The following is an 18,073-nucleotide window of genomic DNA, read 5'->3' as shown; positions in this document are numbered from 1 at the left end:
AATTTTTTAAAAAATCTACCACCTGGAGGAAACATTTGGAAAATTAGATAATTAAAAATTTTTGAATCACTAACTTCTGTGTCTTCCCTTCCATTTTGTTAACTCTGTGAAAAGGTCAGATAGACTAAATTTTTATTTGATAAACACTTAAATTGTTTTATGTACTTATAGTGCTGATGGCTTATTAACCATTGTACTTCCATTTGCCAGAAAGACTTAACACACATCAAAGTCTATAGTAGTTGTGTGCCCTAGAGTTGGAAAACATTTTTATGAGCCAGGCAAATTTAAAGTTTATTACTTCTAATAATAGAACAGATTCCTTTATTTGGACTGGTGAGAACATTTTTAAGGGGATACCTGGTAAATTCACCACTTTTCCTCATTATCAGACTGGTATATTTCTGTTCTAAAAAGTAAGGGTCTCTTAGTGTCCAGAATGATAGTAAGTAGATGAACTTAGTAATTGGGGGCAACAATGGCACCCCACTCCAGTACTCTTGCCTGGGAAATCCCATGGACGGAGGAGCCTGGTAGGCTGCAGTCCATGGGGCCGCTAAGAGTCAGACACGACTGAGCGACTTCACTTTCACTTTTCACTTTCATGCATTGGAGAAGGAAACGGCACCCACTCCAGTGTTCTTGCCTGGAGAATCCCAGGGACAGAGGAGCCTGGTGGGCTTCCGTCTATGGGGTGGCACAGAGTCGGACACGACTGAAGTGACTTAGCAGTAGCATCCTGTTGTAGGACCCCTTACACAAGTACTGATAATCATATTCATAATATGTTATCTCTTTCTCTAGCAAACAAACTGACCTTATCTCCTCATTTAATTTGTATTTTGGGCTACAACTAGACAAATCTCTTGGTGGTATTTTATTCCCATGTAGGTCATGCATTATCTAGGCCAGTATATCATGGTGAAGCAGCTTTATGATCAGCAGGAGCAGCATATGGTATATTGTGGTGGAGATCTTTTGGGAGAACTACTAGGTCGTCAGAGCTTCTCTGTGAAAGATCCAAGGTAAAAACAGTGAGGGTTTGCTTATCTTTTGGGGTGCTTATACCTAACCACTTAATCCCCATTGGTTATTAATGTCTATTTAATCCTTTATTCCACAAGTTATTTGTTGGGCCTGCATATATCAGGCGACTGTGAGGTACTGGAAACATGATAGTGAGCCACAGTGTCTAATTTTACTGAGTTTAAAGAGTAGTGAGACAGTAAACACTGTTCCTCATAGTAAAATTATACATGGTGAGTGTTACATAAAAGAGGTGCGTGAGACTGTACTGGGGCATGGGATTCAGGGTCTTAGGGGTTGAGGAAAGGTTCCTTGAGGAAGTGCTATTTGACTTGAGAGCTGGATAATTAAATACTCGGGGGAGCCTATTGAAGGAGAGCTTCTGGCAGATTGAACATTGTGTATAAAGGTGTAGGTAGGAGCTTGATGTGACTAGGTTAGATTTTGTGAAGCAGTGTTATAGAGAGGAAGAATGAGCCAACAAGAGAAATGTAGAATTTCTGGGCAGTTTAAGGTTAATGATGGGCTTCATAAGAATCACACTGGAGCTATTCTGACCTGTTGTGTGGCATTTTCCAGCTGCATGGGGTATATGGTTATTCACTTACACAATCAGGAGCTATTTAGTAGTTGAGAAGTCAGTGTTCTCTTTCTCTCTATAGCTTTGTGATCAGTTTTTCTAAGACTCCCTTCCTATAAAATATAGAAGGAAGGAGTAGTCTTAAAGGAAATTTCCCTACTTGGATTACTATTAGCTTATGAAATAAAATGTAAAATTTTTTTATGAGGGCAGAGTAATACAAGGGGTTGGGTACTAACATGCTGATACTTAATAATTTAAAAAAATGTATTCTGGGGAAAAAAATTTGCCTCTTTATATGTTATAGAGAATGTTGGGACATAGCATATGAAAAATATATTTTACATATTAATGGAAAACCATGTGATTATTAATTTTTTATTTTATCTCTTTTACAGCCCTCTCTATGATATGCTAAGAAAGAATCTTGTCACATTAGCTACTGCTGCTACAGGTATGTCACATCATATTTCTTCAGTCCTTATCACAACTTTAACTTTGAGGGGGCAAATCATGGAAAAACAGGGAGGATTTAGATGGAAATTGAATGCTGTCTTGCCATGACTTGTGGGGGATGGCTGTCACACAAAATGTTGCTACTATTTATTTGACTTTTCATTGTGAAAATTTTCAAGTATACTAAAAATAGAGATTAGTATAAGTAAAGCCCACCTCTTAGACTTAGTAATTGTTAGTGTTCTGCCATATGTGCTTCGTTGACACAGGCTTTAAAAGTCTCTCACAGATAAGGACTTTTCTTCAAACATAATTACAGCGTCACTAGTACACCCAACAGAATTAATAATAATAAACAAATAGTAACTCCATACCGTTACCCAGCAGCCAGCTCATGTATGTTAACTCCGGTTATTTCAGAAACAGCTTTTACATTGGACTTATTCAAATCAGTATCCAAACAAAGTCCACACTTTGCTTTTGGTTGATATGTCTTGCTAAGTATTTTTAATCTATAAAACTTAACCCTCTTTTCATTATATTATTTATTTGTTGAAGAAATGGATCATTTCATTTGTCTTATAAATTTCCCACATTCTGATTTTCAGATTGTGTCCTTGTGACATTGTTTAACATGTTTCTCTGTCTCTTCTATTTTTGGTGAACAAATAGTGCTTGAACAAATAGTGTTTGGATAGGTTCAAGGTTAAATTTTGTGCCAAGATTTCATGGGTAGTGCTTCATACATTTATTGCATCACATCAGAGCCATGTAAGGTCTATGTATCCCTTTTTCAGCGGTGTTAATATTTTGTGGGCTTTATGTGGTGTTACCCTGACCCATCTATTATAAAGGTCCCCTTCCCCTACCCCCAAAGAACCTTTTTTCCTAAAGGTTTTAGTTTTCTGTTATTTGAATGCCAATTCGCCTGACCTTTTGCTTGATTCCACATATTTTAAATACTGCCCTTTGAGTTTAATTTATTAGTATTGTGCAGGAAACAGGCTGCTTTAGGGTCTGAAGTATGGTGTGTTAGAGATAAGTGAATAAACTGTATACAGCTAAAATATAACCCTCTCACTCATTTACAAATAATGAAACTTTTTTCTTTCTCCATTCCTACATGAAGCCCTTTTGTGAGTTTCAGATTAGATTTTAGGTGACATTGTTCTTTGAAGAAAACTCAAGTTGGTAATCTCTTTAGATTGGGTATTTTTCAATAGTTTACTGAAACAAACAGGTTGGAAAAAAAAATCCATTCCTAATAAAGATTTACTCTTTACAGTGAGACCAAAGAGACTCTGCTCTCATACTGAAATGTAAGTGTGAACTTACATTGAATTCTGAAGCCTGTTGGTTTCACTGAGCCACTGTACCCATCTGTAAAGCTCTGTTTTAGAGGGAAGGCCTTGCAGATGATATGACACTGTTTTGAAGTTCAGGCACTCGTGAAATAGTATGGTTTTCCTGGGATAGTCACTATTGTCTTGAAATACACAAGTACTTTTATATTTGCTGATCTGTTCTTTCAGTAAAATTTGCTTTCTGGTTGATCTGTTCTCTAAATATCTAGAGTGAGCATAGTTCTCACTTTTTCTCTCATTTTCTTTCTCGTACTTCCTCATCAGAATTTAACATGCTGTATATTAAATGAACTCTCCTCTAACACACATTTCAGTTTATCCTCACAACCCTATGAGGAAGGTCTGGAGATGAAGAAACTGAGGATTTTTGAGTTTTGTTTTTGTTTTTTAAATAGAATGAGTAATTTGCCCAAAATGAGATGCCACTGATAAGAGAGCAGATATTTGTGACTGTCCCGCCCTTGCTCTTTCCTTTATGCCACACAATGATGTCTCTTTAATCCCTGCTTTTAAAAAATTTGCTCCAATTAATTTTTTAACACATTTTAAAAAATCTGAACATTAAATCTTTAAAACATTCTTCGTTCTTTAATTTATCACTTCTAAATAATTTCACTTACAAAAATGTTTCAAAGATACTGAAAAGAGTTCCCAGATTCCCCAATGGTACTAACTTATATAATTGCAGTACAGTGATCAAAACCAGGAAATTGCCCCAAAGTAATTTTGACTGGTTGTTCTGAACTTGAACTTGCATTAGTGCTTATGGTTGGTCATCTCTGTTGCTCTTCATAAATTGGATTGCATGTTTTTTATTTGAAAGGACAAATGAGAAAATTGCTTTCCCTGTCAGTTACTTTATACCTTTGCGAATAAAGTAAACCTTTTATTTTGATGGTTGAAAAAATGAAGGTGGTTCTTTATAAATTATTTCTCCAAATTTCCACATGTATTCGAATAAAATGAAATTTATATGACAAATTTTGTATTGAAATTTCCTCGTACATTGTAGTTTTCACTGGTAATTTCTTTTTGCTTCTAATTGTTTTAACCTAAGTAAGGTAGTATTTAGAACTAGAAATGACAGTAATCAAATTACTTCATTGAAAAAATGCTTCACTGCATTACATGTTAATTGATCTTTAAAAACTGCTGTGCTCAGAAAATGCTGGCTCTTAAAACTTTCAGTATCTTCATTTTATCTATAAAAATGCTTCTATAAATAATCCTCTTTGTAATTACAATTTTGAAAATATTTGCTCTGTGCCAAACAACTGATTTGTCAGACCAGTTGTGGGATCTGTATCCTTTCTCTGGAAGTCTTTATTGGATGAGGAATGACATTTTCTATTAAGTGTCTTATTTCTAGACCTAGTAATAGCTGATGAACCCAATCCATGATAGACTTATTTGAGTGGATATAGTTATGTATAACCTTATGTAATGAGTGGTCCAAGCTTATTAAGTTTTCTGCATCTTTTCTTTTCCTGTGGCTAAATTTGCATCTTCTCTTTGGCTTGAAAAATTTGCAAGGCCTTGAAATACATTTTTCTCTGATTATCTAAGAAGTTCTCTCACGTTGTTCTTTCCTTCACTTCTTTTTGTTGGCCTTGAGAGAAACTTTTATCTTCTTCCTCTTTCTTAGGAAATGTTTACAGGAACTGGGAAAAATAAGACTTACTCATTAAAAAAATGTGTATACCTGGTGATGATAGTTTAAACTGTGAAATATCATTGACACTTAGAATGTAACTTTACATGAGGGAGCTATTGTGTCATAAAGCAAACCTAGGTTTTTAGATTTCATAATTCTCTATAGCTTTAACACTTGAAAATAAAAATTAAAAAGTCAAAATTTTATCGTTTAAAAAAGGCAAACTTGGAACTACGCCTATAGGAGTTGATAAAATACTCTCCACTATTCCGTGCTTGGAATCACTGTCATATTACATTTGAAAGCATGATATGGAAGAAGATTTTTTAATTCATTTTTCATTTTTCTTCAGATTATATTTTGGTAATATATTTTGAATAGAGCCTCTTTTGGTCTATGCCATTTTTATTAGTTTTAATTTTTTTCCTTTCCTTTTGGATGAGAGCCTTGGCCAGTCACAATTAGGGATCGAGCCTGGCTTCAGGGTTGTTTGCTGAGGTCCTTTTGGTGTGGAAAGAATGGCTATTACCAGGGAAGGTTTTCCTTTTGTTTTACTTGCTATCCAGATGCTGCTCAGACTCTCGCTATCGCACAGGAGCACAGTATGGATATTCCAAGTCAAGACCACCTGAAGGTAAAATCACCACACGGTGACTTCTTTTGTTGTACAGAGTGGCCCCTTCTCTGTACCTATGATCTTGGACTCCCAAGACCTTTCCTGAATGTGGTAAGAGTTTAATAAGAAAGGTTCTTGGGAGTTCAAAGACTAGGGACAGAGCGAACCTTCTCTGTTCTGCCCATAACAGAGTTCCAGTCTCTGAATCTTTCTTTGGGATGTAGCACTTCCGATCTTCAGTTCTTCCAGTTGCATTTTCTTGGGGCTTGTGTGTGATGTTGTATGTATATAGGTGTTTGAGGAAATTGCTTTATTAGATTTTAACAGACTTGTTGCAAATAAGTTCATGTCAGGCCATTTCTTAAAGCTTCCCTAAACCTGCAAAACCTTTATGATCATCTTGGTATATGTTTTCTGCATTATGCCTAATTTTGTGTAGGCTAGAGGCTTTATATTGATAGCCTGTTTTTAACAGTAGATTTGGACCTTTTGTGCAGATTTTTTTCCCACAGTGGGTTAAGGAGAGGTTGCCTGTATTTGATGACTGTTGTGAACTCCAGCGTTTTCTTTCCTGGTGCGTAACCCATTGTGTCGCACACTCACTGGTGAGCTGGAATGGAACTGCTACATCCCCTGGTCACAGTCATTTCTGCTGCACTGATGGGTGCCTTTCCCTTCCTTTCAGCAAAGTGTAGAGGAAAGTTCCAATTCCAGGAAAAGAACTGAAGAAGGCAATATTCCCACGCTGCCTACCTCACAGTATAAATGCAAAAATTCTAGAGAAGGTAAGTTTTGGATTAAAACCATGTAGACTTTTCTTTCTCTTTCTTCTGTTTCTGGTGTTGACTTTTAGAAATGGCATCTGTTAAGACCGTTAGTTACATCGAGAACCCCAAAAAATACTAATGCTGTCTCTTAGGTGATGTAGCAGCGGTGTATGTCATACCTATTTTCACTCTTTCTGAAAACCTTTTCTTTATCCTACTTACTACTGTTAACTTTGAAGAAGATGGTAGTTCTCTTTTAGCAACACATGGTGACCAGGACGGAGCAAGACCATCTTCAGCTAGCATGCTAATAGAAGATAGCCCTGCATTCATCCATTTGCCACCTAGTAACTCGGCTGCCTTGGCGTTTTAAATCTTGGCTCCCCTGTATATATTTGATCTGGTTATTTTTATTTGTCTGCTTGAGGCAAAGGCTGATTTTCATATATTTTTGAAGTTTACAAAGATGGTAAAATGGACCTGAAGTCTCAGAGCCAAGAATGAGACATAAGAAGCCTAGTAGTTCCTTTATCCTTGGATGGTAGTCATTAGATGTTTCCCATTCATATTAGGTATAGTACAGTCAGGTTAAGTGAGTTGATCAACGTTTCAGAAGTTTTCCCCAGGCCCTGCTTTATAAAGTACTTCCTAAACTTTTTCCTGCAAAGATAATGTAAAGTCATAAATTTCTCAATTTATGGCCTGATGGTTTCTAGTGTAGGTACCTGACTCATATTTGCACAAGTGGCAGGTTAGACCTTAGCAGCATCCCAGAAAGTTATGATGCTACAGTTGTTGTAAATGATAGATTTTAATCTGTTTATATGCTAGGTTTTCTTCAAATTGCTTTGAATATAAGCTGAATTTTGGGCTATCTAGTTAGCTGGGAGCTTATTTCAGTCTGTATGGTACTAAGTGTATAATTTTGTTTCTTTAAATACAAGCCTTTGCTTATTTTCTACTCAAAGGCTGTTTAATATATAACAACGGCCAAGACAAGAAACTGTAGTTCATGATGTAAATTTTGAGAATTAATAGCTTAGTATTCTCAGGGATGTGTATAGGTAGAAAGTACAGAATTTTTACATGTGGAAAGAATGGCCTTTTTTTCATTCCCTTCAGAAGAAGTTATAGAGCTTGAGTAGTTGAAGATAACTTTAATGTGATACCATTTCAAAATTAGGTTTCTCATAATCAGCAGTGAGTAAGTAAAAGGTAGGTGAAGTTTCCCTGAGCGCAGGTATACCTTTTAATAGTCAGGAACAGCATAATTTGTAAGTAGATAGGGTAACTGTTCTGGCAGGGATCCATTTATTGCAGACATTTTTTCAACTGTATGTACCTTAGCACATTTAAACCCCTTTAGCTGCCATTGGCCTGCCTAGAGTATTAGGAAGAGGTAGAGAAGAGTAAGAAAGTACAACAAAAAAGATTGGACAGTGGGAAAGAATGAAAAGAATTTCATGTGGTAACAACAAACTTATGTTAGTAACTCCCTTGAATATTATTTAGATGTACAACACAAGATCTTTTATTTAGAACGTGTGGGCCCTTACTATGTCCTGGATTTGCAATATTTCTAGCTTTTAAATATCTTAACTCCAAAAGAGCCTGTTGATCCAGAAAGGACATATATGTGTATTTATTTGGACAGCCTAGAGTTCAGTGTTTCATAGTGGTTGTTACCTGCTGAAACGTATGAATTATTGAGAAACATCCAAAAATATGTGGTACCAGTGAGACTGCCTTGACAACCTTGTGATTGCTCAGTATGGTCTGTACACCGAGTTTCTGTCTCAAGGGTTGGGCCACTATGCCGTCACCATTTGCAGTCACGAATCAAGTCATTCCTGAGTTGTTACAGTGGTAGGCATGTTTAAAATGCCACCAGGTGGCCATTTAGAAATCCTTCTAGAACAGTGTCATTGTTTGGATGCTGTCAGGGCTTATGTTTCTTGATGAATGACCTCTAAGTGGCAGTACTTGCTGATGAAATCTAAAAGCAGAGGAAGGAGATTTGGGCTCTGCAACTGATACAGGTATTTGATTTCTGATTCTTTCTTCCTGGGAAGAGGATTTTCTTTTTACTTACCTTGTACAAGAAATTTTAAGCATTATGAAGAGAGTCTTGATTCTTAAGTGTTACATACACAGTTATCATCTTTTCATTTGACTTTTGTAGATGAAGACTTGGTAGCAAATTTAACTCAAGAAGAGACGTCAAGACTGGACCTCGGGTTTGAGGAGTGGGATGTAGCTGGCTTGCCTTGGTGGTTTTTAGGAAACTTGAGAAATAACTATACACCTAGAAGTAATGGCTCAACTGATTTACAGACAAATCAGGTAAATTTCACATTTGAAGAGGAACTTTTTTTCTTTGATAGAGTGACATTCTTGATTACTCTTGAAACATACATTAGCTTGTCTGAGAATTCCCATGCAGTGCTATGACTTTTCAGTGCCATCTATATGCATGTGATGCTCAAATCTATATCTTCAGCCCTGACGTCTCTCCTCAGTGCCCAGCTCCCACATCTAACTGCCTACTCAACACTGGATGGTCTGACATTCTCCATGTTCAAAACAGAACTCTTGGGACTTCCTGGTGGTCTGTGGCTATGATTCTGTGCCCCCAAGGCAGGGGGCCAGGTTTGATCCCTGGTTAGAAAGTTAGATCCCATACACTAGAACTAACAGTTTGCATGCTGTAAGTAATGATCCTGTGTGCTATAATTAAGACCCGGTGCAACCAAATAAATAATTTTTAATCCCAAAAGAGAGCTCTCGATGCTGTCATTAAACATTTATTATTGTCTGTTTGGCTATGCTGAGTCTCAGCTGCAGCATGTGGAAGCTCTTAGTCGCCGCATGTGGGGTCTAGTTCCCTAACCAGGGATCGAACCTGGGCCCCCTGCACTGGGAGTGCTGAGTCCCAGCCTCGGGACCACCAGGGAAGTGTGTCCTTTTACTTATGTCTTCCTTCTACTCAGTTATTCTAGCCATGCATCCAGAGATTTCATTGATTTCTCTCTCTGTCATATACCGAATCAGGTTGTCAACTCTGTTTCTAAAGCATACCTGAGATGTAGCCACTTTTTATTACTTCTACAGTCTAACTTCATCACCGTTCTGCTCTTTATATTCTCCATTGCTCTTCTTACTTTGTATTATTGTATTTTGTTTATGTATCTATTGTCTGTTTGACCCCATTGAAATATAAGTCCACGGTTTTTAATTGACCACTCTTTTCTATTGCTTTTATTGACCACTCTATTCTATTGCTTAGTAAGTAGTACCTGGTTCGTATCTGACACAGAATAGACACTATTTGTTCAGTAAATGAATGGACATATAGAAATAAAATAATAAGTTGTCTCTTATGAATATTGTAGAAAAACATGTCATAGTTTACATAGTAAACATGGATAGTTTACTATCCATAGATGAATGTGGAAATAAAGTTATATTTAAAGTTGTTTAAGAATTAAGAAAGAAGTATTATATACCAGCTTTACCTCAATAAAATAAAAGAATTCAGAAAGAGGATAGAGGTTTGCATTATCATCAGTATCTTTCATATTTCTTTAATAAACATCATTGACTTACAGGGAAGAACATGTCACAATTAACAGAAAGTTTTCTAGGTCCTCAGATTGCCACCTGTGAAAAGGAATGTAGGAGATGGATTTTATTTAGTTGAGCAACTAAGAGTTTTTAGCTTTTAAGCACTTCATTGCTGTTTCTCTAGTGTTACTAAAATAGAAAATTCCTTGCCAAGTCCTCTCATATCCACCCATTAGTCTATACATAGTCACTGCCAAATAGATATTTGTTGAATGAATAGATATCTGTAGAAGAAAGGCTAGGCATTCTTTTGAGATGTATGAGGATATGGAGTTTTGGGTTCATCTACTTTGGTTCAACTGGCACCCCACTCCAGTACTCCTGCCTGGAAAATCCCATGGACGGAGGAGCCTGATAGGCTGCACTCCATGGGGTCGTGAAGAGTCGGACACAACTGAGCGACTTCACTTCACTTCACAAAAACTCATGTTTGTTTTTTTCTGTTAGGATATAGGTACTGCCATTGTTTCAGACACCACAGATGACTTGTGGTTTTTGAATGAGTCAGTGTCAGAGCAATTTGGTGTTGGAAAAAAAGTTGAAGCTGCTGATCCTGAACAAACAAGTGAAGAAGTAGGGAAATTGATAGACAAAAAGGTACGTTGTGGAAGAGTTTCACACTGACTTTGGTTATGTACGTGTAGTACAGCTCGTTCAGATCGGTTACCCTGACACTGTGCTACTTCGTGCAACGAATGACCCATGTGGTCTCCCCTTTTCATCTTGTAATACTTTAGCCAGTTTTAAGATTTACATTAAGTTAACCACGCCTGCCTTAAAAATAGGGTAGGACTTTGTGGATCACAGAAGTGAGGTTTTAATTTTTAGAATTTTAAAGTTTAGAAGACACTCCCCACATTTTCTCCTGTGATCCCTTTTTATTCTTATCAATGCCTTCCTAGATTCTCAAGATAAAACATTTCTATATTTACTAATTTATACCCTGATACTGTTTAGTTAAATACATAAATTTGGGAATGCTCTCCCTTCTGAATGCTGAAGAGATCTTTGGTAGCCCTTCTTGGTGCTTTTCAGTCATTTATTCTACTGAAATGTCAGCTAGGTATGTACAGAGTCATGTTTTCGATCTCACATATAAGCTGTCTCATTTTTAAGTGCTAGTGATGGGGGAAGAATGGGAGTTTTAAACTGAAGCTCTGTACTTTTTGCTCTTAGGTAACAACCTCATCTAAAATATGTAAACCTGGCTAATGAGATGTTTTTGCTTTCTCAGGTGACTGAAGTGGGAAAAAATGATGACCTTGAGGACCCTAAATCCATAAGTGACGATACTGATATAGAAGTTACCTCTGAGGTATGAATTTCTAATAAGCTGTTTGACACTACTCACGTCTTCAGATTTTAACGTCCCAGCAGTTCACTTGTGTTGAAGAGTGTCCTTTCTCCCCATTTCTGTCTACTTTTTTTCCTAGGTGTTAGGAGATGTTGGTTTCTTTATATCTTGTTAGATTTTTGTTGGAATTTGAATGCTTTCCCTGCCTTGGAAAGAGATGACTTAAATGCCTCTCTGTGTGCCTTTCTTCCTGCTTTCAAAGCTCTTTGGAAATTGTGCAGTGGGTGCATAGATTCAAAGTAGTCCTATACTGCTTTTCCTGCTAAACACCTCTCTCTAGTCCCAAAGAGACCTGTAAGCTACCTGAAAGTTTTTGTTAAGTATTATACTTTTGATGTTTTCTTAACTAGAAACAAATGGAAAATGGCTTAATTTCCATGTAGGTTTATATTAATGAAGGGTTGATAAATGAATTTTATTAAGCTGTTAGGTAATAGGTACGGATTTGTCGTCAGTTGGCAGCTCAGGTGTGGACTCGAACATCTTGCTTGTCTCTTTTCATGCTAGCTCCCCATTTGCTCTTACGATGGTGGAGTAAGGTTAAGGAGGGGATTTTACAATTCGCTGCTTGGGGGTATAAAAACCTTTGGTTGTCTCTAGTGTTTATCCTGTCCCCCAGCTCCCACCCCACCACTGCTGACCATTACGGTAATTCATTGCAAATTATTTGTCTGTGCATGGCTAAGTAATAGCATGGGATATATTGGTCCATTAAGTGTTGTTGACATTATATGAATAGCAAAGATAAGTGTTTCTATCCTAATCAGATTTTTGAGGGTCTTGGGGCCCAGAAAACCTGTTAAGCACATAGACTATATTTCATCAGTTCAGAGCCGCCATGGAGTTGAATAAACCCTATCATTTTATATACTACTGAAAAAGAAAAGTGATGCCAATTAGACTACGACACACCATCAGTTACGAATTCCAGTTCTTCATGAAGTTCCTTGCATATTTGTATAGCATTTCAGATGAGATCTGAGGATCTTAAAACTGGCAAGAATGTTCTGAGGCTCTCTGGAGAAACATCCCAGTTTAACAAATGGTCATATCCCTGCCTCCCAGTGTAGGCAGTTGAGTTGTGACTTCTAAACTTGAAGTGCTTGGCCTTTGTTCTGAAAGTAATCAGGTGAGCATGTATCAAATCATCGATCCTGTCAAAACCAGGCAATTACCCACATTTAAATACACTTGACTTGTTCCAGGTGAATTAAGCAAGGCATTTAAAATTCATTGTGCTCTTGGTATCTCCTAATTTGAATGTGGAGAAGTAGGGAAAAAAATTACCTGGCATTCAAGGACAGGAGCATTCATTTTTCCGAGTGTGATTTAGGCATGCAATTACCTGCCTATTCCTGAGAGCAGTGAGAGAAGGAGTAAATGTAGGAATTGTCAAATATCAATTTTAGCTTCCTTTTTGACAAATTTTATAACATTTTTTAATTAGTAGGAAAGAATGACATCTTGAGTATTACCTTTGCTTCATTCTTTAGCCTCTTGCTGGATAAAAGAGTAAGTTGTACAAAGAATTGCCTTTTTGTAAAAAGAAGGCAGTGGGTAAAAGCAAACAATGCAAATTGCACACAAACTAAATAGAAAGCTAAAACAGTTTAACTTTCTTAAAGATAACTACATCACATTTGGCTTGAAGTGGCAGTTATGTCACTATCATTATAAAACTTCTCAAGATGTTCTTACATGTCGCTGTAGACTTTGTAGAAATGCCTGGATGCTTACTATCTTAGTGTGAGATGATGAAAATTTGGCCTACTCTCCCTTTCTCTCAGTCTCATGTTTTCCACTGAGTGAGTACTAATGGGCTGCATTTGTCTTTGTAGGATGAGTGGCAGTGTACTGAGTGCAAGAAATTTAACTCTCCAAGCAAGAGGTACTGTTTTCGTTGCTGGGCCTTGAGGAAGGATTGGTATTCAGATTGTTCTAAGTTAACCCATTCTCTCTCCACGTCTGATATCACTGCCATACCTGAAAAGCAAGAAAGCGAAGGAGTTGATGTCCCTGACTGCAGAAGAACTGTATCAGCTCCAGTTGTTAGACCTAAAGATACATACGTAAAGGAAGAAAGCTCGAAACATTTTGATCCTTGCAACTCGGTGGAATTCTTGGATTTGGCTCATAGTTCCGAAAGCCAGGAGACCATATCAAGCATGGGAGAACAATCAGATAACCTTTTTGAACAGAGAAAAGATACAGAAAACATGGAGGATTGCCAGAATCTTTTGAAGCCATGTAGTCTGTGTGAGAAAAGACCACGAAACGGGAACATTATTCACGGGAGGACAGGCCATCTTGTCACTTGTTTTCATTGTGCCAGAAGACTAAAGAAGGCTGGGGCTTCTTGTCCTATTTGCAAGAAAGAGATTCAGTTGGTTATTAAGGTTTTTGTAGCATAGCTGAATCAGTGAATTACAGACAGATAGTAACAGAGCTGGTCATGTGTCCAAATATCAGTATTGAGCATCTCTACGCAGGGGTGACCCATTTCATACTTTGATTTATTCATGTGAACTTTTATGTTCTAGGTCATTTTTACCTCTAAACTTATAGAATTTGAGAATAAGTTCTTTAGAACTAGATTATCAATTTGGAGACTATTAACATTAAAAGAGAAGTTACTCATTCTGTCTTCAAAGATGAGGATCTGGGAGGGAGCAGTACACACAGAAATACATTCATTTTTATTTAATTTAATTTCTTACTGTTCTTTTCTGGTGGGGAATGTTCTTGGGCATCAAAATCCAAGGTGGCTATTAGAAAGATACTAAAGCTGTCAATGAAAAAGCATAAGTAAGTAATGTATAAAGTAGACTACTTTATGTTGTGTGGTTCAGAGAAACGATTATTTTTGTAAAGTGCCTAGAACAGTGATATCCAACATTTTTGCTAACATACCTCAAAAAACAATTTTGAAAAAGTACATATGACTTTTTGCACCTTTTAAAAATTGAGGTGTAGTTAGCAAGCAATAAAGTGTTCCCTTCTGCTGAATTGTAGACATCTCAGTAGCCACCTGAAGCAAGCAATAGCACATTTCTGTCTCCTCAGAATGTTCTCTTGTATCCTTTTCTAGGTAGTTCCTCCATCATTTCATGACTCTCACCCTCGATTAGTTTTCCTTTTGCACATGTTGAATTTGACTTCTAAATTTTTTAAATAAATTTAAGTACTTAAAGAGGATGTATCATCCAGTATATTGTAGATGTGCTTTAGATATATTTTTGCCAAAACCTTGGAGCTGTAGATTTGGCTGGTTGAATTTATAGAAAAAGTCCTGTCATATATACTGGCAAAGCCTATTCTCATTATAAAACTAATCAGCCAAGTCAGACTTCATTTTCAGTTGAAATGTTTGACTTTATATCAATTTATTTTTGGCCGCACAGTACAGCATATGGGATCCCCGGCCAGCATTCAGACCCGTGCCCCTGCTCAGGAGCGTGGAGCCTTGCCGTTGAACCGCCAGGGAGGCCCTGTTTGGCCTCATTTGTAATCCAGTTGCATGTGTTGCCTGCGTCTATGGCACAGCCTTCTCAATTGCAGTTCTAAGACAAGGCGCAGAGATTGTGACCAAAGCCCTCTGTGCTGTACTCTGCCCTCTTTGTTTCCTGGGAGCCTGCTAGGGGTTTTTGTCTTTTTATTTGATGACTCTAGTGGTTTTTTTAATGTCCTAAGGCAGTGCCCCATAAGATTCTAGGTGGGTGAGAAGCAGCCTTTCTTCTGAGAATAGGGATTATGGCCATTGTGAAAAGGAAAGTATTTAAAGATAGCTCTGAAGAGGTTTTATCTGAGCACATAAATATTAGGATAATACATATGGAAATTGAAGATCTTAAAGTTGCTTTCCTTATAGATATTCCTGTCTACTTTCCCTATTGGAAAAAATTTTGGTGTATGCTCAGGGGTATGAATATTTTGAAGATCAAGGCCCTAAAATTATTAAATTTAAGGATCTTAAGAATGAACTTGGGTTGCTTGCTATAAGCCCAACTCAACTCCCTGCCCCAAACACACACATGCATGCATTCACAGGCGCTGGTACACACACAGGTACAGACAAAAATCCTTTATTTAGCATCGTATTTAGAGAAATTTTGTTAAAATCATAGAAATTAACCAGCACGCACTCATATAGTCAACCTCTTATTTTGCACATGAGGCTGAAAGGGTAAATGACTGCTAAAAGTCACAGCTAGTGATAGAGCTTTCTGGGATCCAAGTCTCCTACAGTAAATCTCTAAACCATGCTTTCTTCCTTCTCATTATTTGTTAACTGTTTAAACTGTGGTTTTTGTTGAATTTGGAATAACTGATGGCCTTAAAATACTGAAGAATATGAGCTGCAGCCAAAACAGGACTTCAGAGAGAATACTTAACTGTTTCTCCTCAAAGAGAAAAGGCAGTACATGTCAGCTCCTCGTACATAATCCGATAAGTTACTCCTCCCACTGGAAAGACAAGTAAAGGCAGCAGAGGAACCTGAACTGTCTGTCCAGTGTTTGTCCTCCTTGGGGGATGAAACTTAGGTCTCTAGCTGTCTCCAGGCATTAGGGACAAGGGTTTTTCCCCTCAGTAAATAGAATCAGTCCTTTAAGTTCAGTGTTTCGTTAGACTATGGTAAGTGCTCTAAAAATTTAGGAAGTTAAGTAACTTTATACCCCATTCTCTCCCCACCCCACCCCCATACTACTCTTTTCATGATAGTTTGATAGCTATTGATTTTGTTTTAATTTTGCCAGTTAATTGCTTTTGCAAGTAAAATGAGGAATAGGAGCTGGGATCTGCACTTGTACCCTCTGGTCCCTCTTATATGAAGTTGAGTTTTTGAAGAAAGCTTAATAAAAGTCTAAAATTTTTATTTTTGTATATAGATATTTGCTGCTAATTTGGTGCATCCTTGCCTAGCACAGAATCCTCTTATGCTACTCTAGTTACTTTTTTCCCCCCTTGGATCACCTTGGTTTTTACTGTCCCCATTAGCAGTAAATACTTTGCTTAGAAGATTTTAAACTACACATTTGAGCTGAAAATATTTCAATAAATACATTTAGGTTTACTGAACCCCTATCAAGAGTCTTGAACAACTTGAATGTTACAAAGAACTGTATCTGCAGAAGGAGGTAGTATTTCTTTTGTGGCTTACCTGAAACCCAAGATGCTGCTTCTGCAGTTTGTTTTCCATCATCCAGGATCTTTGTTTTATTAATTTTTTTAATTTTTTATTTTATATCGGAGTGTAGCCAATTAACAATGTTATGATAGTTTTAAGTGCACAGCAAAGTGACTCAACCATACATATACATGTATCCATAAGAATTGGCCTGTGATGTGGGAGACCTAGGTTTGATCCCTGGGAAGATCCCCTGGAGAAGGAAATGGCAACCCACACCAGTATGCTTGCTTGGAAAATCCCATGAACAGAGGAGCCTGGCGGGCTATAGTCCCTGGGGTCTCAAAAGAGTCAGACACAACTGAGCAACTGACACTTCACTTCATTCTATCCTAAACTTCCCTTGAATCCAGGCTGCTGTATAACCTTGAACAGAGCTCCTTGTGCTATACAGTGGATCCTTTTTGTTACCCATTTTAAATATAGCAGTGTACATGTCGATCTGAGAGTCTCTATCCCTTCCCCCCACTTTTCCCCACTGGTAACTGTAAGTTCTCTAAGTCTGTGAATTTGCTTCTGATTTGTAATTAAGTTTATTTGTATAATTTCCTTTTTGATTCTGCATGTAAGGGATATCATGATATTTCCATCATATCGTGTCATATGATACCATCTGATCTCTCTGGGTCCATCCATGTTGCTGCATATGGCATTATTTCATTCTTTTAATGGCTGAATAGTATTCCATTGTGTATATGTACCACATCTTCCTTATCCATTCCTCTGTTGATGGGCACTTGGGTTGCTTCCAGTTTTTGGCTGTTGTAAACAACACTGCAATGAACACTGGGGTGCGTGTCCCTTCCAACCTGTTTTTCTCCACATATATTCCCAGGAGTGGGATTGCAGGGTCCTATGGTAGCTCTATTTTTAGTTTTTTTAAGGAAACTCCATACTGCTCTTTGTAGTGGCTGTACCATTTTACATTCTCACCAACAGCATAGGAGGGTTCCCTTCTCTCCACACCCTGTCCAGTATTTACTGTTTATGGATTTTTTGATAATGGCCATTTTGGCTGATGTGAGTTGATAACCTCATTGTAGTTTTGATTTGCATTTCTCTAGTAGCAATGTTGAACACCTTTTCATGTGCCACTAAGCCATCTATGTCTCCTTCTGAGAAATGTCTGTTTAGGTCTTCTGCCCATTTTTGTTGGTCTTTTAATGAAATTTTTTATTTTTAAGGTAATTGTGGATTCACGTGCAGCTGTAGGAAACAGTACAGAGAGATGCCTTGTAATCTGTAATAATTTGCCCCAATAATAACATCTTGAAAAGTTGTAGTGTAACATCACAACCAGGGTGTTGACGTTGAACGGTCAGGATAAAAAGCATTTCCATCACTGCTGGAATCCTTCTACAATCCTTTATAGACCTGTTAGGTTCCTTATAACCCTATCCTCTCTTTAGCCCTAGAAATTACTAATTTGTTTTCCATTTCTGTGATA

The 18,073-nt window shown here is 37.4% G+C and overlaps 1 protein-coding gene across 6 annotated transcripts in view; it reads left to right on the top strand.

The window, feature by feature from the left end:
- The window catches only part of MDM4 (MDM4 regulator of p53), a 41,715-nt gene extending 25,403 nt beyond the window's left edge, over window positions 1-16,312 (top strand). For 4 of the 6 annotated variants that reach the window (XM_086345667.1, XM_086345668.1, XM_086345665.1 and 1 more), the window contains exons 4-11: window positions 892-1,025; window positions 2,005-2,060; window positions 5,647-5,714; window positions 6,382-6,481; window positions 8,646-8,806; window positions 10,535-10,684; window positions 11,322-11,402; window positions 13,280-16,312. In XM_086345667.1, the coding sequence (XP_086201793.1) occupies window positions 892-1,025; window positions 2,005-2,060; window positions 5,647-5,714; window positions 6,382-6,481; window positions 8,646-8,806; window positions 10,535-10,684; window positions 11,322-11,402; window positions 13,280-13,852 (1,323 nt within the window). In that variant the 3' untranslated portion in view covers window positions 13,853-16,312. The remainder of the gene's footprint in view (window positions 1-891; window positions 1,026-2,004; window positions 2,061-5,646; window positions 5,715-6,381; window positions 6,482-8,645; window positions 8,807-10,534; window positions 10,685-11,321; window positions 11,403-13,279) is intronic. The other 2 variants (XM_086345669.1, XM_086345670.1) reach the window with 1 other exon arrangement.
- The last annotated feature ends 1,761 nt before the right edge of the window (window positions 16,313-18,073 follow it).

This window comes from Bos grunniens, chromosome 16 (genome assembly GCF_055505025.1).
Source record: "Bos grunniens cultivar Pamir isolate PY7600 chromosome 16, Bosgru_T2T1.0, whole genome shotgun sequence".
Classification (NCBI taxonomy): Eukaryota; Metazoa; Chordata; class Mammalia; order Artiodactyla; family Bovidae; genus Bos; species Bos grunniens.
The sequence above is the reverse complement of the archived record's forward strand: the minus strand, read 5'-3'. Positions and strand labels throughout refer to the sequence as shown.